This window comes from Rhinatrema bivittatum, chromosome 6 (genome assembly GCF_901001135.1).
Source record: "Rhinatrema bivittatum chromosome 6, aRhiBiv1.1, whole genome shotgun sequence".
Classification (NCBI taxonomy): Eukaryota; Metazoa; Chordata; class Amphibia; order Gymnophiona; family Rhinatrematidae; genus Rhinatrema; species Rhinatrema bivittatum.
The window spans coordinates 5,099,478-5,124,688 of NC_042620.1; the positions used below are offsets into that span (position 1 = coordinate 5,099,478).

The 25,211-nt window shown below is 46.0% G+C and overlaps 1 protein-coding gene across 10 annotated transcripts in view; it reads left to right on the forward strand.

Moving 5' to 3' along the window:
* DNAJB2 (DnaJ heat shock protein family (Hsp40) member B2) overlaps nucleotides 1-25,211 on the forward strand; it is a 497,647-nt gene that overhangs the window by 13,718 nt on the left and 458,718 nt on the right. For all 10 annotated transcript variants that reach the window (XM_029604995.1, XM_029604999.1, XM_029604998.1 and 7 more), the window contains one exon: nucleotides 16,261-16,354. In XM_029604995.1, coding sequence (XP_029460855.1) covers nucleotides 16,290-16,354 — 65 coding nt within the window. In that variant the 5' untranslated portion in view covers nucleotides 16,261-16,289. The remainder of the gene's footprint in view (nucleotides 1-16,260; nucleotides 16,355-25,211) is intronic.

The following is a 25,211-nucleotide window of genomic DNA, read 5'->3' on the forward strand; positions in this document are numbered from 1 at the left end:
TAACCTCCCTACAGCCTCAATGACCCAAGTGAGAGATCTTGGCGCTATACTGGACAACAGACTGAACTTCAAAAAATTAATCAACAACCCTTCAAAAGAATGCTTCTACAAGTTACATATTCTGAAAAGGCTCAGACTCCTGCACTTAAATGATTTCCGTATGGTACTCCAAGCCGCTCCTATTCTCAAAAATAGACTATTGTAATACACTCCTTCTCGGCCTCCCTGCGACTTCCACTAAACCTTTACAGATGCTCCAGAACGCCCCTGCAAAGATCCTAACCAATTCCAGTCAAAGAGATCATATCACGCCCATCCTCAAAAATCTACATTGGCTTCCCATCAACTTCAGAATCTTGCACAAGTCACTCACCATTATACACAAGACCATCTACAATCAGTCCTCAGTCCAGTTAAAATTCCCTCTCCAACTACACACCTCCTTGAGACCTATCAGAGCTGCCCTCAAAGTGACCCTCCACCCCTCCATAAGGAAACGTGCCTTCTCTACAGTTGGTCCTGCTCAGTGGAACGTATTACCCCCAGACGTATGCCAGGAACAATGCCTGATTACCTTTAGGAAGTGATTGAAGACTTGGCTATTCAAACAAGCCTTTCCTTAAGCTGTGCGGCTCAAACTCAGACTCCTGTTGCAGTTAGTGGTTCAGAAGTATGCTGGAATCACTATCTCTATCCCTTTTCCCTTCCCCCCCCACCTCTTTCCCCCCCTTCTTTTCATTTTCTTTTTCCCTCTCCATTTTCACCAGCCCCATCCACCCCCTCTAGTTAAATCAATTTGCTCTTAAGTACTACTTTGTTACCATTGTCCCCCAATTGTTTACTTCCTCCCTCAGCACTGTCCTTCCTTAAGATACGAGTTAAGTTCTGATTGAAGTTCTTAGTTTTTCATTATACTAGGTTACCTGGAACTTTTCCTTACTACCATGTTATATGTAACTTACCTTACCTATGTTTTAATGTAAACCGGTGTGATACGACTTTGTCCTGAACGTCGGTATAGTAAAAAGAATTAAATAAATAATTGGCTCACTTGCTCTCACACTATTTATAGAGTTGTATATACCACCATTCGGTATTGCCATCACAAAGGTTTACAATTTTATCAATTAGTTAACATGGTTAGTGCTTTCTCACAGGACAAGCAGGATGGTAGTCCTCACATATGGGTGACATCATCAGGATGGAGCCCAATCACGGAAAACTTCTGTCAAAGTTTCCAGAACTTTGACTGGCCCCTACTGGTCATGCCCAGCATGGCACTAACCCTGCAGCCAGCAGGGGTCCCCCTTCAGTCGTCTTTTTTCCGCGCAGCAGTAGCCTCGTGGTTTAGGAGCTCTGAACTGATTCCTGACAAGAATTTTTCCTAACGGAATTAATTAAAAATACTTCGCCCCACAGGGGTCCCCCCTCTAGCTTTCTTCGACCGTGGTACTCCGGTAAGTTTTTTCGCCGTTTTTTGTCTGTTTCCATAGAGTTTGGCCCTCGTGGCCTATTGGCTGTTGACTGTACCGTGGCTCGATTTTTCCATGGCCCTGGCGTCTGGGTTTCGTCGGTGCCCAGACTGTACTCTCACCATGTCTAGCGCAGACCCTCATGGAGTCTGTGTTTTGTGTCTAGGCCGTGAGCATGATGTCCTAACTTGCACCAAGTGTGCCCTCATGACACCTAAGGGTCGCAAAGCCAGAATGGAGAAGATGGGACTCCTCTTCCGTGCTCACACCCCGACGCCGTCCATCGCATCGACGTCCTCGGAACCGGCACAGTCTAAGTCGGTCCATCGACGTCTTCACGGCCATCGACTCCCGTACCTCCCCTCAAGATCGAGGAGATCGTAGGGAGAAGCATCGCCATCGTAGGTCTTGGACCGTCGAGGGAGCGAAATCATCGACCTCGCCACCGTCCGAGCCACCGTTGAAGAAGCCCCGTCCAGGAGCGGCACCGACCACTCCTGCGACCGGGACATCGGGGTTTGGGAGTCGCGATTCCGCCTATAAAGGTGGTCCCTCCGACTGTGCCTCAGCCTCCCTCTTCCGTCACGGAGCCGGAGCTGATTGCCCCAGGTCTCGGGGAAGAACTGGACCGGCTGGTCCAGGAGGCCATCGACAAAAGCCGATGCAACGACTCCAGGTCCCTCCGGCACCGACACCGGCACCGAGAGTGGAACCGGTTACCGACCCGATTCCAGCAGCGCTGGCACCGCTGCTTTCCCGGATGGAGGCGCTCATGACTGCCCTTCCACCGGTACTTCCCGGGTCTCCGATGGCTCCGGTGCCCTCCCCGATGACTGCTTCATCGGGAGGAGAAACACCGTTCCGCATTCCTCCTTCCGGGGTAGTGCCTCAGCCATCGATGCCATGCCGTCCCTCGCCACCGATTCACTCATCGGGGGCGATACGCACATCGGCGCCATCGATGCCTTTGATCCCGGCACCGATGCCCCCCAAGGCGTCCCAGGTGCCCTTGGCGATTCCTTCGATTTTCTCGGAGCCTCAGCCGGGCCCTTCGGGTATCCAACCACCCTCTCGTCCTAAAGGTCAGCCTGTTGATCGTTATGACTCTTGGGGTGATGATACCTCCACGGACACCGATGATTTACCTTCACATCCTTTTCCTACTGAAAGTAGAAAGCGTTCTCCAGAGGACCTCTTTCATTAATTTTGTGAAGGAAATGTCTGAGATGGTCCCTTTTCAACTTCAGATGGAACAAGATGATAGGCACCAGATGATGGAGCTTCTCCAATTCCTGGATGCCCCTAAAGTGATCACCTCTATTCCCATTCATCAAGGTCTTCTTGGTCTCTTTAAAAAGAATTGGGAAAATCCTGGATCCGTAGCCCCAGTACACAGGAAGGCTGACACTACTTATCTAGTACAGTCAGCCCCGGCCTTTCAAAAGTCTCAGCTTGACCACCACTCAGTTGTGGTAGAGTCAGCTCAGAAGGCAAAAAGAACGAAGCCACACTCCTTTATCCCTCCTGTCAAGGAACACAAATTCCTAGACAATATTGGTCGACGAGTGTTCCAAGGGGCCATGCTCATCTCTAGAATTGCTGCTTACCAGCTGTATATGACCCAATACAACAGGGTCATTTTCAAACAGATACAGATACAGGACTTCTCTGAAACCCTGCCTGACCAATTCCAAGAACATCTTCAAACCCTTGTCAACAAGGGCTTTGAAGCAGGGAAACACGAAATAACAGCTTACGATATCTTAGACACCTCCACTAGAGTGTCTGCGACCTGCCATTTCGGCACGGTGTTGGGCCTGGCTCAAGTCTTCAGACCTTCGCCCAGAAGTACAAGACAGGCTCTCCGACCTGCCTTGTATTGGTGACAATCTATTCGGTGAACAGATTCAGCAAATAGTGGCTGAGTTAAAGGATCATCATGACACCCTCAAACAGCTCTCATCGATACCTTCTGACTTCCCGTCTAGACAGCCCTCCAAGAAGGACCCTAAGAAGTCTTTCTTCCGGCCAAGGAAGTACTATCCTTCACCGACAAGGACCCGAGTGACGAGGACCTATCATAAATCCCAGCCTCGCAAGCAAAAGTCACAAGCAGCTCCCCAACCGGGGCCTGCTTCAGGCTTTTGACTTTCACTTCGAGAGCAGCAGCCTGATCCCTCTGCCAGCCATACCAGTGGGAGGTCGACTATGCCACTTTCATGGAATGTGGCAAACCATCACAACCGACCAATGGGTGCTGGCCATCATTGCTCAGGGTTACCATCTGAATTTTCTTGCTGTCCCATCGGACTCCCCGCTGCTACAAGTGTGGGGAGTATCCGACCACTCTGTCCTGGAGCAGAAGGTTTCCCTTCTTCTCCAGTTAAGAGCAATAGAACCCGTTCCTCTTTCTCAGCAAGGCCTAGGGTTCTATTCCCGGTACTTTTTGATCCCCAAAAAATCCGGGGGCCTTCGTCCAATTCCGGACCTACGTGCCCTCAAGTACCTTCAGCGGGAAAAGTTCAAAATGGTAACCTTGGGCTCACTTCTACCTCTTCTACAAAGAGGAGACTGGCTCTGCTCTCTAGACCTCCAGGATGCATACACCCACATTGCGATAGCTCCTGCTCATCGCAAGTACCTCCGGTTTTTAGTAGGCCCAAAGCACTACCAATACCGGGTGCTTCCATTCGCCCTAGCGTCAGCTCCGCGAGTCTTTACCAAATGTCTCGTAGTTGTTGCAGCCTTCCTCCGGAAAGAAGGTGTTCACATCTAACCCTATTTAGACGACTGGTTAATCAGGGCCCCAACCCAGCAAGCAGCTCGATCGTCCCTGAATTTGACCCTACACACTCTAATTTCTCTAGGATTTCTCGTCAATTACGAGAAATCCTGTTTAGTCCCATCTCAAACCTTGTCTTTCATTGGGGCAGGCTTGAACACTTTACAAGCAAAAGCCTTCCTACCTCAACAACTAGTTCAAACCCTCGTGTCTCTTGCTCACCAGTTGCAGTCTCAGTACACAGCGACTGCTCGGCAATTCCTGGTCCTTCTCGGACACATGGCGTCCTCAGTCCATCTCACTCCAATGGCCCGTCTGGCCATGAGAGTCATGCATTGGACTTTACGGTCACAATGGACTCAAGCGACTCAGTCTCTCTCAACCATTGTCCACATCACCGATGCACTCTGTCTCTCGCCTGGTGGAAAGATCAGAAAAATCTCCTTCAGGGACTACTTTTTCATCTACCAGATCCTCAACTCATTCTCACCACCGACGTTTCCAACCTTGGCTGGGGAGCTCATGTAAACGATCTACAAATACAAGGATCTTGGTCTCAAGAGGAATCCAAACACCAGATAAATTTCCTGGAGCTTCGAGCAATGCGATATGCTCTCAGAGCTTTTCAGGATTACCTATCGAATCACGTCATCCTGATTCAGACTGACAACCAGGTGGCCATGTATGTGGTACATCAACAAACAGGGAGGCACAGACTCCTTCCTGCTGTGTCAGGAGGCCGCTCAGATTTGGGCGGAAGCGCTCTCCCACTCGATGTACCTCAGGGCAACCTACTTGCCGGGAGTGGACAATGTTTTGGCGGACAAACTGAGTCGTGTCTTCCAACCACACGAGTGGTCGCTCAATCCCTCGTTAGTGACCTCTCTCTTCCAACACTGGGGTTATCCCCATATAGACCTCTTTGCGTCCCCTCAGAATCACAAAGTAGACAATTACTGCTCCCTCATTCGGAGCGAGCGCTCGCAGCCCAGAGATGCATTCTCTCTCTCGTGGGCAGCCGGGCTGCTTTATGCATTTCCTCCGCTTCCTCTTCTCTCAAACTCTTGTGAAGCTCCGTCCGGACAAAGGAACCATGATCCTGATAGCACCTCACTGGCCACGCCAAGTGTGGTTTCCAATACTCCAGGATCTCTCCATCCGCAGGCACATTCCCTTGGGGAAAGGACCCGCTTCTGATCACTCAGAACGACGGATGTCTACGTCATCCCAATCTTCAGGCCTTGTCCCTGACGGCATGGATGTTGAAAGGTTGATCCTTCAACCACTTAACCTTTCAGATTCGGTTTCTCGTGTCCTCATTGCTTCACGGAAGCCTTCCACAAGAAAGTCTTATTCCTATAAATGGAAAAGGTATACATCATGGTGTTCTTCACAGTCCCTTGATCCCTTTTCCTGTCCAATCCCGAGATTTTTGGACTATCTCTGGCATTTATCGGAATCCGGTCTAAAGACTTCCTCAATCAGAATGCATATCAGTGCAGTAGCCGCTTTCCATAAAGGTGTCGGGGATGCCCCTATATCAGTGCAACCCCTCGTAACACGTTTTCTTAAAGGCTTGCTCCATATCAAGCCACCCTTACGTCCTCCGGCCCCTTCTTGGGACCTTAATTTGGTTCTTGGTCGGCTCATGAAACCTCCATTTGAGCCTCTTCACTCCTTTGACCTAAAATATCTCACATGGAAGGTGATTTTCCTTTTGGCTATCACTTCAGCTCACAGGGTTAGTGAGTTTCAGGCCCTAGTTACCTATCCACCTTACACTAAACTCCTGCACGACTTGGCGGTACTCCGCACTCACCCTAAGTTCTTGCCTAAAGTAGTTTCGGAGTTTCACATTAATCAATCCATCATACTACCTATTTTCTTTCCCAGGCCCCACTCCAATCCAGGGGAACAGGCTCTGCATACCCTCGACTGTAAATGGGCTCTAGCGTTCTACCTAGACCATACAGTTGCCCACAGGAAGAGCACTCAGTTATTCGTCTCTTTCCATCCCAACAAATTAGGGCAGCCTGTGGGTAAGCAGACTCTCTCCTCCTGGTTGGCGGACTGCATATCTTTTTGCTATCAGCAAGCAGGCATTCCTTTTCAAGACAGTGTTAAAGCACACTCTTGGAGGGCCATGGCGACTTCAATGGCACACCTACGATCGGTGCCGCTTCCTGACATTTGCAGGGCTGCCACCTGGAGCTCACTCCACACTTTCGCAGCCCACTATTGCTTGGACAAAGCCGGAAGACAAGATTCCATCTTCGGCCAATCTGTCCTGCGTAACCTGTTTCCAACGTGACGTACCAACACCCTTCCGCCTGCCCGGTGGGGTGCGGATGCCCTCTCCCAAATTCCACCCCAGTTGTTGTGCCTGTTGCACGCCGTTGGGTACATTTGGTGCATGTTTGGACATCCTCAGCTCGGTACTCACCCATATGTGAGGACTACCATCCTGCTTGTCCTGTGAGAAAGCAAGTGTTGCTTACCTGTAACAGGTGTTCTCACAGGACAGCAAGATGTTAGGCCTCACGAAACCCGCCCGCCACCCTGCGGTGTTGGGTTCGTAATGCTTTACTGTGTTATTTTTTCGGCACTGCCTGTAGCTATAAAATAAGACTGAAGGGGGACCCCTGCTGGCTGCAGAGTTAGTGCCATGCTGGGCATGCCCAGTAGGGGCCAGTCAAAGTTCTGGAAACTTTGTTTTCCGTGATTGGGCTCCATCCTGATGATGTCACCCATAAGTGAGGACTAACATCCTGCTGTCCTGTGAGAACACCTGTTACAGGTAAGCAACACTTGCTTTTTCATAGGCAGAGTGTTCAACTAGAGTAAGAGGAGAGGATCAAACAACAACATTAGAGGGGAATATAGTATAACATTACATTTCCCATTGATAGGGCTGAATTAGCCATGCTGTCATGGGATCTGCCAATCAGGACCCAGGGGGCAAAGCTTTAACAAGCAGAGATCAAACCTTTAGTCTCTGTGGCTGCACATGTGTTCCCATGCAGGAAAGTAACAGATTCTCCTCAGTCTGGTCTTTCCGCGTGCGGGTGTGCACACGGAGCTTGTTTTCTCCTCCAGAATTTGTTTTTCTCTTCAAAAATGTCAAAGAAGCCATCTGGGTTTAAGCCATGTCCCTGCGGTAAGGTCATGTCCGTCACGGATGGACATGACCGCTGTTTGGGACCAGATCACAGTCAGGCCGACTGATTTTTGTAAACGAATGTCTCCTCGAGCCCAACATCATCGGGCTTACAAAATGTGGGACCTTCAATCCCCTTCGGAGGCACATTCATCTCCCGGCCCATCGAAGCGAATGGGCCCAACTAAAAGAAGAGCCTCATCGTGGGACCTTCAGGCCTCCAGGATTGGAGGCCTGAAGGTCCCACTGAAGGTCCCACTGAAGGTCGCACTACCACGATGCCCCCGGTCAATCCTCTGAGAGAGGGCATCCGCGAGGTACCTCGAAACAAATACCAAAGCGCCAGCGATCCCAGACGGTGCATAGGGCGCCGGACATGGACAGACCAGCGCCGGGAAAGTCGCACATGGCGCTGATCGTGACGCACGGAGCTGGAGCCGCATACGGCACAGAGGGACGTACATGCGGCACCGGGAAATACACACACTGTGCCGATTATGAAACGTATGGCGCCGGCGCCGAGGAACATATATGCGGTGCCGGAAAAGGCGCATATGGTGCATACAGCGCCAATTTCAGAGGCTCAGAGTACAATAAACACGGCCCCAAGGACAATGTCGGGTACGGCGCAATCAAAGCAACATGCGGCGGCAGACACGGCGCAATCGGCGTAAAAAAGAAGACACCATAGTAGCCAACACAAGAGAAGACATTCTTCTTCCAGTTGTTCCACCTCTATGGTGTCATCACATAGTGACGTCCGTCACAAAGCTCATAAACGTTCGTGTCACAGCCATAGTTCCTCAAGACGCTCCCATAGACATGGACACAAGCATCATTCAACACGCAGGGATAGAAAGTTGGATTCCCAGCCTTCCAAGTCCACGTCTTCCCGGAGAACATAGTCTTCAGACTCAATCTCCCAGTCAGACCAAGACATAGTACACATACCATCGTCTTCGGCCTCATCACGCTCTCGAAGCAAATCGATAGGCAAGGATCTCTCTATTTCAGGAGCGGAAGGTAAAGATAACCGTCTTTCCACCCCGGGAAAGGCGAAACGACACAGATCACCACGATCTACTCCTCATCACTCGCTTCCACTTCCTCCACCACAAAACAGAACACAAATGCCACCTCAAGCTAAAGAGGCATTTCTGGCTTTATCACAATCACTCTCGGGGTTTTTTGAAACACTACAATCTTTCTTTGATTTTCCAGGGGAGACTCCAGCCAGTTCTAAAAGCCCAAAACAGGCATCAAGGGAATCATCGGTGGAACCGCTGCCTCCTTCAGCACCTCCATTACCGAGCGCTCCAACTCATGAGCAAAATCCACATAACTACTACTCATCTTCTCCAAATTCTCCATCTTCCTCGATAGGCTTCCCTTCGGATCTGCCTGAGCCCTACTCCCCTCCGGAGGATCTTTCTTATCCAAAATTTTTGGATAAACTGGCGACTATACTGCATCTGGAGGTCCAGAAAATTCCTGACCCCAGAGACGAGACACTTGGTCTTTTAAAAATATTTGATACCCCAGGAGAGCCTCAATCTCTTCCGCCACAGAACGTGTTTACATGCAGTACGTCAAAAATCCTGGGAAGCACCACATTCTCTCCCAGCAGTGTCAAGAAAGACGGACTTGAAATTTCGGATGCAAACTAGTTCTCCATACTCAGTTCCACAACTACCACATGCATCACTATTAGTTGAGTCTGCATTACAAAAATCCAAAAGATCAAAAACGCATGCCTCTACTCCACCGGGCCGTGACAACAAATCCTTGGATGAATTCGGCAGACGCATCTATCAAAAACGCATGCCTGTACTCCACCGGGCCATGACAACAAATCCTTGGATGAATTCGGCAGACGCATCTAACAAAACGCAATGTTGTCTGCCCGCGTTCAATATCACCAATTTTATATGATCCAATATATATATGAATGTATCCAAGCAACTAAAGGCATGCTTAACTCCATGGGAGAAAATGTTCCATCTCCGCTTCAAGATATGGAAGAATGTTCTCGTCATCTTTTACGTACTGTTTACTAAGCATCCGGCACAGCGATAGCAGCGTATCTCAAAGATCAAGCATTAGCGGTGCAGTCTAACAACTCCAACTCACTTCTCAACTTCCCGTCGATACTCTTCTAATTCTCGTCGACACCTATTTTCGGGTAGACCATATCGTTCCTACCAACAGTACAGGACACCCTTGTATTCTTTTTATCAAAGACCACAAGCAAGTCAGTCTCAAAACAACAAAGAAGAGGCAAACCAAGATCACAACGTCAGCAGGCACAACCAGCAACTACATTGCTGCGTTTTCAATCTTTTTAAACTCAAGGCCGCCACCATCCCCTACAGCACCCCCAGGAAACATCACGGCTCACTTCTCCGCCTGGGAAGCTATAACGACAGACCAATGGGTACTCGACATTGTGAAACATGGTTACCAACTTCAATTTATAAGCAAGCCCAGTCTGCCTTACCTATCCCTGAGAACACCAAGAACATCTCATCCCCAGATCGCCCAAAAAATAACCCTACTTCAGAATCAACGGGCAATACGTCAAATTCCTCAGATGGCCCGTTCCAAGGGCTTTTACTCCCCATATTTCCTCATTCCCAAGAAATCTGGGGGCCTTCATCCAATTTTGGATCTTCAAGAACTGAACAGATTATTAGGGAAAAATTCAAGATAGTATCGTTGAAGTCAATTCTTCCTCTCTTACAACTCAACGATTGGATGTGCTCCATAGATCTGAAAGACGCTTACACCCACATCCCAATCCACCCTTCCTTTTGGCAGTACCTTTGTTTTCAATACAAACTTCAACATTACCAATACAAAGTTCTTCCTTTTGGCCTATTGTCGGCACCCAGACTCTTCACCAAATGCGTGGTGTGGTGGTGGCCTACCTTCGACAACAGGGGTTGACAATCTTTCCATACCTGGACGATTGGCTGATAGTGGCCTCAACTCCAACCCTTCTCCTGTAACACCTTCAAATAGTAATCAATTGTCTGCAGGACTTGGGACTAATAATCAATTTCAGTAGTCAGTGCTGCAACCTACTCAAATTCTGCAATTTATCTGAGCTCGTTTGGACACTACACGCACCAGAGCGTATCTCCCGGACGACAGAAAACAGGAGATGTCGACTTCTCCGTTCTTTGCATGCAACCAGTCGCCTGATGGCCCGAACCGTATTACAAGTCTTGGGTCACATGGCGGCAGCAATTTTCACTGTTCCCAACACAAGACTCCATATGCAATGCTTACAATGGGGTCTGAAACGCCAATGGGAACAACATTCACAACCATTGAGCAAACGTGTATCGCTAACATCCCAGATGAAGCAAGATATCAAGTGGTGGCTTCTAAAACCCACAATGACCAAGGGAGCATTGTTCAATCCTCTGTCACACAATGCAGTCCTAACCACCGATGCGTCTCGCAAGGGTTGGGGAGCCCACCTCGACCTCTTAGAAACACAAGGCCTTTGGTCGACATGGGAACAATCACTTCAAATTTATTAGAACTACGAGCGATACGCAATGCCCTTCAAACCTTTCAAAACCACCTCTGGGGACAAAGAGTGATGATCTACACAGACAACCAGGTAGCGATGTTTTATTTAAACAAACAAGGAGGGTCAGGTTCCTGGTCCCTCTGCAAGGAAACCCTCCAAATCTTCCATCATGCTCACCGTCATTCGATACAACTACAAGCCACATACCTTCCGGGAGTGGCCAACACCAGAGCAGGCAAATTAAGTCGAATTTTCCATCCACACGAATGGACTCTCAATTCCCAGATAGCTCAAGAAATCTTCGCTCAGTGGGGTGTTCCGTCCATAGATCTCTTTGCCACGGAAGACAACTCAACTTCTCGATTCTGCTCAATCCGTCCCAGTGAACTATGGATCGCTCAGGATGCATTCCTCATTCCGTGGAAATCCAATCTCCTATATGCATTTCCACCGATTTCCACTCCTCATCACCAGGACGATTCAAAAATGCCGAGAGGACGGGAGTCAACTAATTCTAATTGCTCCAAATTGGCCCAGGCAACCATGTACAACTACCTTTTACACCTTTCGATTGGGAAGCCACATTGGTGGTTCAATCGTCCAGACCTTCTATTTCAACACCAGGGAACGTTACTCCATCCGCTCCATTCGTCACTACATCTGACTGCATGGAGGTTGAGCGGATACTCTTGACCAAGCAGGGTATCTCCGCATCAGCTCAACTAGTTCTTCTGGAGTCCAGAAAACCATCAACCAGACGCAATTACAGTTTCAAATGGAAGCGTTATTCGTCATGGTGTACAGCTAAGGGTATTCCACCGTTAGACTGTTCACCAGAGTTATTCATAGACTATCTTCACTCACTTTATCTAAATGGTCTAGCGACATCGTCCATAAGAGTACACCTTAGTACCATTTCAGCCTACCATAGGCAAGTCCATAATAGTCCGATTGCAGTCCACCCTTTACTATCTCGTTTTATCAAGGGCCTAACACATCTTCAACCACCAATGGTCAAACCAGCAATACCATGGAACCTAAATGTGGTTCTCGAGCAACTTATGCTTCCGCCATTTGAACTGTTCGACTTTGCTCATATGAAGTATCTAACATGGAAAGTGGTGTTTCTGATAGCAATAACTTCTGCATGATGAGTTGGTGAACTGCAAGCCTTAGTTCACTACAATCCATACCTACAATTTTACCATGATAAAAGTAGTTCTCAGGACTAACCCAGCCTTTCTACCGAAGGTAGTTTCATATTTCCACCTCAACCAATCCATAGAATTACCGACTTTCTTTCCAAAGCCTCATTCTAATGACAGAGAGCGCTTGCTACGGACACTGGACTGCAATTGAGTGTTAGCATATTACAAAAGAAGAACACAAACGGAATCTTGTGCATCGCAGCTCTTTGTATCTTTTAATCCAAACACCTCAGGTAAACCAGTAGCTAAGCGCACCAACCATTTCCAGCTGGATCGTGCAATGTATCCAGTTCTGTTATGAGAAACGAAAGTTGTTGCTAACTTCGATTCCTTGAGCTCATCAAGTCAGAGCAACAGCAACTTCTGTTGCTCATCTTCGAAATGTGCAACCACTGGACATTTGTAAAGCTGCAACATGGTCCTCTCTTCATACCTTCACGTCCCACTACTGTCTGGACAAACAGTCCTCAACAGATGTGAAGTTAGGTCAAGCAGTGTTACAAAATGTAATACCTTAAAATTATCGACTACCACATTATTTGATCACGCGAAAAACAAAACAAAAAACCCCCCACATAAACATGCGTGATCGGGAGCTTTGGACTCCCATGACAGCATGGCTAATTCAGCCCTGCTATCAACGGGAAAAAGCAAGTTTGCTTACTGTAAACAGTGTTTCCGTAGATAGCAGGATGAATTAGCCATGCGTCCCCACCCTCCTCCCTGGTAGTCAACTTTATATTCTATATGTCCAGCTTAATTACAGACGGAGGAGAATCTTACTTTCCGGCACGGGAACACACGCGCAGCCGCAGAAACTAAATGTTTGAGCTCTGCTTGTTAAAGCTCCACCCCCCGGGCCCTGATTGGCAGTTCCTATGACAGCATGGCTAATTCATCCTGCTATCTGACAGGGCCGATACAGTAAAGTCTGCGGGAGAGCGGGTGAACACCCGCTCTTCCGGTGCGCGCGATGCAGTATTTAAATTAGGTCCGGCGGTAGATCCCGGCAAAAGGAGGTGCTAGGGACACTAGCGCGTCCCTAGCACCTCCTTTTTGACAGGAGTGGCGGCTGTCAGCGGGTTTGACAGCCGACGCTCAATTTTGCCGGCGTCTGTTCTCGAGCCCGCTGACAGCCACGGGCTCGGAAACCGGACGCCAGCAAAATTGAGCGTCTGGTTTTCGGCCCGACAGCCGCGGGCCCAATTCAATTTTTTTTTTTTTTTACTCTTTGGGACCTCAGACTTAATATCGCCATGATATTAAGTCGGAAGGTGCACAGAAAAGCAGTTTTTACTGCTTTTCTGTGCACTTTCCCGGTGCCGGAAGAACTTAGCGCCGACCTTTGGGTCGGCGCTAATTTCTGAAAGTAAAATGTGCGGCTTGGCTGCACATTTTACTTTCTGTATCCCGCGCGCATACCTAATAGGGCCATCAACATGCATTTGCATTTTGAGGGCGCTATTAGGTGCCGCGGGTTGGATGAGCGTTTTCCTCCCCTTACTGAAGGGGTAAGGGAAAACGCATGTCCAATAGCAGGCTAACAGTGCGCTCCGAACTGTACTGTATCGGCCTGTATGGAAACACCGTTTTACGGTAAGCAAACTTGCTTTTTTTTTTCCCAATGGTAACAAATGTATAAATATACTACAAAATAGTAGGAGATATAGTATAATAGCTTTTCAAGGAAAACAAGGTAAAAGCTACCATGTGGCTTCTGTTATAGGTATAGTCATGTGGCATGAATATTTGTGATCTTCAGAATGGTGTGGGGGAGGGGGAAATTAGTGGCAGTGTGCGTCTTGGTAGACTTTGGTGAACAACCATGTTTTCAGTTCTTTCTTCAAGGTTTCAGGCTGGGTTGTAGTCCTTAGTTCCGTCGGTAGTGTATTCTACACATACTGTGGAAACCACAGCAAGCGTGACTACTATGCAGTGCAACAATGGAAAAACAACCTCATTTATCATAAAACATTAAGCAATAAAGTCTATAAAAATACTTAATTTAAAAAACCATACTAATAAAAAGAATAAATGTCAAGCAGGGCAACAGCCAACAAACATTCAGTAATTTAAATAACTCACAATTTTGTTCTAATATTTCCCAAACAGCAGACATATGAAATAACACCCAAAAATTTAAAATAGGATTAAAAATCTCCAGCGCTCCATACCTAGGATCTTTGGATTTCCAGTCATCCACAGATTGAGGTCCCCTTTCCCCAATCCACAACAATCTTTATCCTCTCTCCACCCCAGCATACATACATGCTGTCATCCACACAGGCTCGCGCTCTTGCTCCCACTTACACACAGGCAGCTTCTCTCATTCTGTCATACATGTATAGTGTCTCACATATACATAGGCTCTGTTGCTCTTTCATACACACACAAGCTCTGTGAGAGAAAGGGAGGTGAAAGGTGGCCACTGCTACCAGCTGCTCCTCCAAGATGGGGGGATGGGATGGAGAAGGCCATGACCGTGCAGGCCTCTTTTCAGGCTGCTGCCCTTGTGACCTTTTTTCAGGCCAGGAAGCTTTAAAAAAAAAAAAAAAAGTAAACAGAAACCAGCCCACCAGTGGATGCCCGATCCTCTGATAGGCAAATCCGCCCCTGGAAAGGTTGGTGGATTCAGAGAATGCCCTCCTGGAGGAGGAAGTGAAGACATTGTAGCAGTTGTGGTTGCACCATGGATTAATAAAGAGGCATTGTGATATTCAACTTTGTTCTCCATTCTGTTCCAAATGATGGCTAACATTGGCCCAGATTTATCAAAATGCTATAAATATAGCTGAAATAGCGCCCATGATTTAAAAAAAAAAAAAAAAAAAAGAATGTGGTTAGGCTAATTTCCCTGCTCCTGCATTGCATAGGTAATTTCCTCAAGCTACGATAACTTTATCACTTTTTTATTGCACATGCTGTTGAGAGAGAGACCAGTATGCAACTTTTCTGTTTTATACAACTGTAAGAGGGGGGCACTTTTAATTTGGGAGGGGGGGGGAATTTTACATACCCACTCAGATTCGAACAGCAGACTTCACAGTGAAGATTTTCTGTCATTTGGTGTGAATAAAAGTTAGAGGAGTTGATTTGTGCAATTCTCTCTCATATATAATAAAATGCACTAGGCTCCGTGAGTCAAGGGCTCATAAGAAATTTAAAAAATACAGTCCTCTGTGGTTCCTCCTACTTAGTATCGTTGTGATATTTAAGTTTAATGCTTGCAGTGTTGAAAAATGTATATTGTCTTGATTAAAAAAAATATTCTTCTGGATGCAGTTTAGACGCCCATAGCAAGGGGCACTTAGCTATGGGCATCTTAAGCAACCTAAACAAAATCGGCTAGAAGAAGCGGGATAAAAAAACAGACGTTCGTATTGAGTGCCCGATGCATTTGTATTTGAGTCTAGATATGCACAATTCTCCCTTAGCATGTTTTGTTTTGTTTTTATGCAGCCCCTCATTTAAATACTGCATCAGGCACCAGGGGATGTGGCTGTGTGTGTTAGGAAAACGAGTGCTCAATGCGCATCTTATTGCATTGGCTTCATTGTTTGTAATGTGCACCGCTATAAATAGCAACGCACTTTGAAAGGGAACCTGCCCATGTGGCTCCTTATAGAAGATTAACCTGCCGTTTGTGTGATGGGTGGGGAAGTAGCATGGATGCTTTTGACAATGCAAAGTACGCACTTTATTTTCTCCCCAACTCCCATGCTTGAAATGCGGTTCTAGTATGGGTGAAAATGCCCTTGCTTTGGAAACCCATGCACCTTTTTTAGCTGGGCAGGGGATGGCAGTTTTCAGTCAGTTATTTACCTGGGCAAAAGGCTTTGAAATGTATCCTTGCATATAGCATTATAGACCATGCCTCGTTAGATGCATTTCTTAATGTAAGGCATATAGCATTATAGACCATATAGACCATTATAGACCATATAGACTTGCATATAGCATTATAGACCATAGCCTCGTTAGATGCATTTCTTAATGTAAGGCAATGTATGTGACTTAATCCTTACTTGGCTGAGTATTTCAGTGCTATTGACTTTTGGCTAGTAATGGTGCCATGCTGCTTTCTGCTTTGTTTCTTCCAGATTTCTGGCCCATCTTGGCCCAGGACGTCATGGTGGATTACTACAAGGTTCTTGGGGTGTCCAAAGATGCCTCCAAGGATGACATCAAACGAGCGTAAGTTCATTTATGTATCCTGCATAGCACTGCCAGTTCTTCTTGCTTTATTCACAGTGAGCAAAGTCTTGAAGAGTCAATATTCCATGATCCTTGTTCCAGTGAGTTGGAAAACAAATGCCTGGGATGGCATTTATTTCCTGCATTGTGGTGGAGTAGAAATGCCAGGAGGTACCGTATTTTTCGCTCCATAAGACGCACCTAGAATTCAGAGGGGGAAAATTTAAAAAAAAAAAAAAAAGTGTTCTAAACCAGCTCTGTTCCTGGGGGTCTGTGCGGCTTATGGAGCAAATTAGGGGTAATCCAAAAACAGAAAAGGGGAGCAAATCCTGTACTTAAACAATACACAGTTATGGGAGAAGTGCAGAATAGAATAAAAGTCCACACAAGGATTTCAATATGATTTTCTTTAAATCATTTTGAATATCGTATTGAAATCCTTGTGTGGACTTTTACTCTATTCTGCACTTCTCCCATAACTGCAAATTAGGGGTATGCATACAGTGGGTTGTTTTTTTTGTCCCCATTTCGTTTTCGGGTCTGGGGAGGGCCATTTTCGTTCCACTCCCTGGATCAGAAAACTTATTGTTCTTTCGTGGGGAAACACCCCCCCCCCCACACCCCCCCCCACACCCCCCCCCCCACACCCTCCTGACCCCCACCAAGACTTGCCAAAAGTCCCTGGTGGTCCGGGGGGGGGGGGGGTGTCCCAGGAGCAATCTGCTCTTGGGCCGTCGGCTGCCAGTAATCAAAATGGCGCCGGCGGCCTTTTGCCCTTACTATGTCACAGGGGCTACTGGTGCCATTGGTCGGCCCCTGTTACATGGTAGGAGCAATGGACAGCTGGCGCCATCTTGTCTAAATAGAATAAAGCAGCTCTTGTACATTCTGGTATATGAAGAGTTTATTCACCTACTGTGGATTTATATAAACAGAGATCACGTTTGATATTTAGGATGCAACTTTAAAACTACCCTTTTATGAATATTTGAATATAGGTTGTGTATGAGGCTGATAGAAATTTTCTCCTTTTCTGATACCATCTGACCCAATGTGCTTGTTCAGGGTCAGAACCAAGTATGTGCAGCGGGGATCACCCACGTCTCCAGGAGAAATACGTGAAGTAGAATTGACTCTGAACTCTTCTGTGGCAGCATGCAAGGATTCTTTACTTGGGAAATGGATATAAAAATAAATATATATATGGTCACATGTTTCTATACTTAGGGACTGTGTGGGTGTGGCCAGCAATATAGCTCGGGAGGAGGATGGAAACTTAGCTGACCTTCTGTGTGGAAGTCCCTGCAGCTCATCCCTTCCCATACAGGATCAGATGACACAGCTGGGCTGAAAGATGACAACCTGCTTACTTTCCATATTAAGAAGAGGATTTTCCAGCAGAGGCATCATAAGCTGGAGGCATCATAAGCTGAGCAAGGGTCACATTCAGATTCCAAGGGAACAGGTGGATCTTTTACTGGAGGTTTGAGATTCACAAGGCCTTTCATGAGAAATGTGTGCCCTGACAGTTACCGTAGCACTGAGGTGAAGTGATGGAGAAGTTTAGCAGATACTGAAGTAAAAATGAAATGGGACAAAAGAAACACACGTCCCAAACAGTAAATCTTCTATTGATAGCTGAACTTTCTTAACTTCTTTAGGTATCTGCATAGATCAGGGGGTCCCAATATTTTGGGGAATGTGGACCTCTTTTCAGCCTCCGCATACATATCTAACTTTTACGTACACTTAAATGCCATACAGAAAACTGATGTAATAAATATGCACTCCGAAATCATTTATAATGTATAAAATTAAGTATTAAAAACAGAATGGTTTCTGATATAAACTGTGCTGTGCTTTCCTGAGTGCTAATCACTATTTTATTTATCACGTTTTATAAGAACATAAGAAATTGCCATGCTGGGTCAGACCAAGGGTCCTTCAAGCCCAGCATCCTGTTTCCAACAGACGCCAAACCATGCCACAAGAACCTGGCAATTATCCAAATACTAAGATGATCCCATGCTACTGATGCAATTAATAGCAGTGGCTATTATACCAGGACAAGCAGGATGCTAGTCCTCGCATATGGGTGATGTCACTGACGGAGCCCTATTGCAGGAAAACTTTCTGTCAAAGTTTCTAGAACTTTTGACTGGCACTGTGAGGCCACTGAGCATGCCAGCATGCCATGATATTCTCTGCCCCAGGGGTCTCTCTTCAGTCTTCGTTTTTCCGTGCTGCTGTAAGCTTCGCGGAGATAGGAGTCCTGTGAGTTTTCTCACAGAATTACTGACTGAAAAGTCATTGATTTTTCAAAATATTTTTCTCCCATACGGGATCTCTCTCATTTCCACCGGACGGTGAAAATTATAGTCTCGTTTTTACTTTAAGTAAAAACTTTCTCTCTCAAAATTTTTTCCCTCTTTTCATAGACAGCTGTTGGTTGAAAGATGGCTTCAGGATTTTAAAAATGTCCGATGTGTAATGGACTATGTCCATAACAGACCGACACCTTGAGTGTGTTCTCTGTTTAGGGGACAAACATGATGTCTCATCCTGCCCTCAATGTGCAGAGATGACTCCAAAGGAAGAAAACTTAGACAGGAAGAAAAATGAACACCCTCTTCAGCTTCTTCCTTCTCCTTCAACATAGACGAAATCGTCCCCAGCAGGAGTTTCCAAGAAAGTTTTGCTGAAAAAAATGTCATCTGGAAGGATCGGGAGACCAAGCATTGCATCGACTTCGGCGTCGATAAGGTCAGTAGTCGAGCACTGTTGGAAACAGGATGCTGGGCTTGATGGACCCTTGGTCTGACCCAGTATGGCATTTTCTTATGTTCTTATAGGCCCAAACATAGGCACCGACATCGACACACAACCGACGTCAGCGTTAACCCTCTCCCCGGGAGAACCGACCGCTAACGGCAAAAGCATTAGGAAACTCCGCTACCAGCGTCGGGCCTACATCATCGATCGAACCTACACAGGGATCGGTGGAGGTATTATAAACACCCACACCACCACTGCATACAGCTACTCCATCTACCCCAGCTGTATCGCAGGAATTGTTTATTTTTATAAGACAAGCGGTGATTGAGACCTTGAAGGAACAGATACCTATTCCGGCGACCATGCCGGCGACGTCACCGATGCCGGTGACCTCACTAACACCGGTCACCATACCGATGCAGACAACCCTGTCGATGCCAGCACTGATGCCGAGGACTAAATAGATAACTACGGTGACTTCAAAGCGACCACCGAAGATAACAACCCCATCTTCGGTTCCAAAGCAGTCACCATCGGTGCCACTCCTTCCTGGGGATCCAGGACTCCCAGAGTCAGCACTATATCAGATCTTAATGAAAAAAATATCAGGATCTGCTCAATTCTCTTCCCTCTAATCCACAGGAAGAGCACATTGAGGAGTCACCTGTTGAGGATCCATTACCAGGACATTCAGGAATTCCTCCACCACCTAAGACTTCAACAACTTCTCCACAAGTACATGAATATGATACTTGGAGTGATACACAATCAGATACTTCATCTGAAGGACTTTGTCGAATCCGTCTCCACCAGATCCAAGAAAAAAATCTCCTCTAGAAGATTTTTCATTCACAACTTTTGTCCAGGGAAATGGCTGACACCATACCATTCAATTAGGTCACAGAACAAGACACCAGACAGCAAACCCTGGAGGTACTTCAATTTGTAGACCCTCCAAAGCAAGTGGTAGCTATACCAGTGCATGATGTTCTAGATTTGCAACATCGTATTTGGGAACATCCCTGCTCTGTGCCAGCTGTCAACAAACGAATGGACAGTATATATTTAGTGCAGTCTGCTCCTGGATACCAAAAATCGCAACTCCCTCACCAATCAGTAGTGGTGGAGTCTGCACAGGAAAATCCAAAAGAATTAGACCACAATTCCTCAAATCCCCCAGGTAAGGATCATAGGTTCTTAGATTCCCTGGGCAGAAAGGTCTACCAAGGGGCCATGTTAAATTCGAGAATCTCTTCATATCAACTTTACATAACCCCAATATCAAGAGATTTGTGGGAAACAAATGCAAGAATTCATTCCATCTCTTCCATCACAATATCAAGAAGCAGCCCAATCCATCATCCACCAAGGGATGGAGGCAGGCAAACATGAAGTTCGTGCAGCCTATGACTGGTTTGAGACTGCTTCAAGAGTGGCTGCATCTGGGATCAGTGCCAGGCGTTGGGCATGGCTTAAAAGCATCGAACCTCAGGCCTGAGGTCCAGGATAAATTAGATCTGCCATGCTTAGGAGATAACCTTTTTGGATCCAAAGTCCAGATTGCAGTTGCTCAACTAAAAGAACATACTGAAACCTGAGACAGCTTTCCTCGATTCCACAGGATCCTCCTACATACTCTGGACGTAGGCCTCACGGAAAGAAACTAGAAGACCTTTTTATAGACAAAGGTGGTACTACCCTCCTACATCTAGAACCAGGCCTTCTAGAACACAGCAAAGACCGCAACCTAGGGCAACTAGGCCTCAACTGACGCCACAGACAGGGCCTGCTGCTGGCTTTTGAGGCCATTTCCAGAGAACACAGCTACCTTCTCCAATCCTCAGCCAGAATTCCAGTAGGAGGCCCAAGTATCCTGGTTTTACAACAATTGGATTCCAATAACAACGGACCAATTTATTTATTTATTTATTTTTAATTTTTATATACCGAAGTTCTTGTAGGGACTACAAATCACTCCGGTTTACATAAAACAATGAACTGCCCAACAGAGAGCGGAGCTTTACATAGAACAGTAGAACATATGGAACAATATAACTAGATGACAATTTAACATAGTGATAAATAAATATTATAGTTTATACTGGTAATTACTAGATGACAATTTAACTAGATGACAATTTAACATAGTGATAAAATAAATTATAGTTTAACTGGTAATACATAAAAATTATATTATTTAATATAAGCAGTATAACTATTTAATGTAGAATAAAGGCGTATTAACAGTGCCAAATATAATATTATAGAAATGAATTTTCGAACTCAAAGATAGTTGTTCAGTTGCAGAGTCTTAAAATAGGACTTGGTGTGGTGTCCATGATTAGGAGATACCTAATATATAGGATGTCTGTCCGTCAGAGTAGAATTAAGCGTCTGGGAAGGCTTGTTTGAAAAGAAAGGTCTTAAGTCTTTTTTTGAATTCTTGGTGACTAGTTTCTAATCTTAGATCTGGGGGGAAGTGTGTTCCCACTGGTGGGGGGCCTTGCTGAAGAAAATCGCTCGTTTGCTCAATGAAGATTTTATTTGCGGAGCATGCAGTGTCTCCTCTGTACTGCGCTTCTGATTGGTCTGGAAGACGTGTGCGGTTGGAGTTGAGAGGTTAATGTGATGGGAGCTAGTTTGTTTGTCGCTTTGTGGATGATAGTGAGTACCTTATAGAGTATCCTTTGTTTAATGGGAAGCCAATGTAGATTACGAAGGATTGGGGTGATATGATCTTTTTTGTTAGTGCTTGTTAGTATTCTAGCCGCTGAATTCTGAACCATCTGTAGTGGTTTGATAGTGTTGGTGGGTATTCCTAGAAGCAGGGAGTTGCAATAGTCGAGCTTAGAAAGTACCAATGGGTAATTGCAATAGTACTTGCAATAGTACTTGCAATAGTATCTTGAGGTTACCAACTCAATTTCCTCTTCAATTCCAACAGATTTTCCTCCAAAACCTTTCTCTCAGCAAAAATCACATATCCAATTGTAAGTAGAATTATCCACCCTTCTGAAAGCCAGGGCTGTGGAACCAGTGCCCCGGCCTCAGCAGGACAGAGGATTCTATTCCCGGTATTTTCTCATTCCAAAGAGAACTGGAGGCCTATGTCCCATCCTAGACCTCAGAAATATCAACAAATTTCTAAAGAAAGAAAAGTTCAGGATGGTTTCTCTAGGCACCATGCTTCCACTTCTTCCAAATAGGAGATTGGCTTTGTTCTCTGGATCTTCAAGACCAGGGATGGGCAATTCTGGTCCTTGAGGCTGCAAACCAGTCGGGTTTTTCAGGATATCCTTAATGAATATGCATGAGAGAGACCTGCATAACACACTGCCTCAGTTGTATGCAAATCTATTTCATGCATATTCATTAGGGGTATCCTGAAAACCCGACTGGTTTGCAGCCCTCGAGGACCGGACTTGCCCACCCCTGTTCAAGACACGCTCACATTCCAATATTCCCTCCTCATCGCAAGTATCTGTGCTTCATGGTGGGTCATCAACATTTCCAATTCAGAGTACTGCCATTTGGACTTGCCTCTGCTCCAAGAGTATTCACCAAATGTCTGGCAGTAATAGCAGCACACTTGCACAAGGAAAGAGTCCATGTCTTTCCCTACTTAGACGACTGGCTCATCAGGAGTCAATCTCAACAAGGAGCGCTGACTTCTCTCAGTCGAAACAATTACTCTACTTCACTCCATGGCTTTCTCATCAATTATCAAAAGTCCCATCTTACTCCATCTCACCTGCTTCAATTCATCAGAGCAGAATTGAACACCATCCTCTCAAAGGCCTTTCTACCAGAGGATCGAGCAGAAACACTTTCCATACTGGAGACCACATCACCCCCTTCTCCGGAACTTACATTGGCTACCAATAAACCAAAGAATTTTATACAAATCCCTCACCATAATCCACAAATCACCATCACCTTGTTTTCAATGTCATTTACTATACAAACTTTATTATATTGGAATCGTTTTTTGCTACCCTGTAAATATTTTGCTGTGAGTTAACTTCCCCCCTTCTCTTTTCCAGATCCCAGTTATTTACTTCCCTGTTTTATTGTAACTGTCACTCTCCTAACCATGCTCTTGTTACTGTGGTTTGAGTTCTCTTTACCTTGCACAATTTGTTAAATGTAAACCGGTTTGATGTGATTCCTGTCATGAAAGCCGGTATAGCAAAAATAATAAATAAAATAAATCTATTGACAAACAACTCCAGCTTGACCTCCAGATCCCTCTCAGACTCCACACTTCCTCCAGACCGATTAGAGAATTATACAAAGGAGCTCTACATGTTCCCTCAGCTAAAGCCTCACGCCACACAGCCACTAAAGAACGAGCTTTCTCGATAGCAGGACCTACCATTTGGAATACTATTCCTCCGGACCTCAGACTAGAAACCCTGCCTACAAACATTTCGGAAAAAACTCAAAACATGGCTTTTCCGCCAAGCCTTCCTATAATCAGTCCGATTCTAGGAACCTTTCATTTTAAAATCTTCTCGCTATATATGTAGCGAAGTTCTATATTTACACAATGGTTACCTCTCCCTTCCTCTTTCCTAGTCTCCTTTTTCCAGATTCCAAGTTTGCTACACCTCATTAAATGTAAATTTGCCTCCTGTTAATGACGCTTGTTAATCTGTCGTTTTAATGAATGTTAACCCCCAGGTTCTCTGTAAACCGACCTGATGTGATCCATGTCATGAAGGCCGGTATATAAAAGAATTAAATAAATACTGGCAAACTCGATTCACTCAAACAAGCAACAGCTCATCAGTTTCTAACCTTTCTAGGCTACATGGCCTCCACAGTTCATGTTACTCCTATGGCACGACTCGCCATGAGAGTAACAACAATGGACTTTAAGATCACAATGGATCCAAGCCATTCAACCACTGCATTCACCAATTCAAGCAACCCAGCAATACGTTCCTCTCTTCTTTGGGGGTAAACAAGGACAATTTGCGCAAGGGCCTACCCTTCCAACAACCAGTCCCACAGAACTTTAACTACAGATGCATCCACCTGGGCTGGGGAGGCTCACATAAACAATCTCCAACCCAAGGTACTTGGACAAAACTCGAAGAGCAACATTTCAAATCAATTTTCTGGAACTTCGAGCTATATGTTATGCGCTACATGCGTTCAAAGACTGCCTTTCACACATGAACTGTTCTGATCCAAACGGACAACAACAGTAGCCATATTGGTACATCAACAAACAAGGAGGTATGGGCTTACTAGAAACATAGAAACATAGAAATGACGGCAGAAGAAGACAAATGGCCCATCCAGTTGCACCAGCAAGCTTCCCTCATTTCTTCTCCCATACTATCTGTTTCTCTTAGCTCTTGGTTCTAATTCCCTTCCACCCCCGCCATTAATGTAGAGAGCGGTGGAGGAGCTGCATCCAAGTGAAATATCTAGCTTGATTAGTTAGAGGTAGTAGGAGTAGTAACCGCGCAATAAGCAAGCTACACCCATGCTTATTTGTTTTTACCCAGATTATGTTATACAGCCCTTATTGGTTGTTTATCTTCTCCCCTGCAGTTGAAGCAGGGAGCTATGCGGGATATGCGTGAGGTATCAGTTTTTTTCTTCTCCCCCTGCCGTTTGAAGCAGAGAGCTATGCTGGATATGCATCGAAAGTGAAGTATCAGGCACATTTGGTTTGGGGTAGTAACCGCCGTGACAAGCCAGCTACTCCCCGCTTTGTGAGTGTGAATCCTTTTTTCTTCTCCCCTGCCGTTGAAGTTATGCTGGATATGCGTGAAGTATCAGTTTTTCTTTTCCCCTGCCGTTGAAGCAGAGAGCTATGCTGGAAATTCGTGATGTATCAGTCTTTCTCCGATGCCGTTGAAGTAGAGAGCCATGCTGGATATGCGTCGAGAGTGAAGTATCAGGTACATTTGGTTTGGGGTAGTAACCGCCGTAACAAGCCAGCTACTCCCCGCTTTGTGAGTGCGAACCCTTTTTTCTTCTCCCCTGCCGTTTAAGCAGAGAGCTCTGCTGGATGTGTGAAGTAACAGTTTTTCTTTTCCCCTGCTGTATCTCCTTTGTCAAGAAG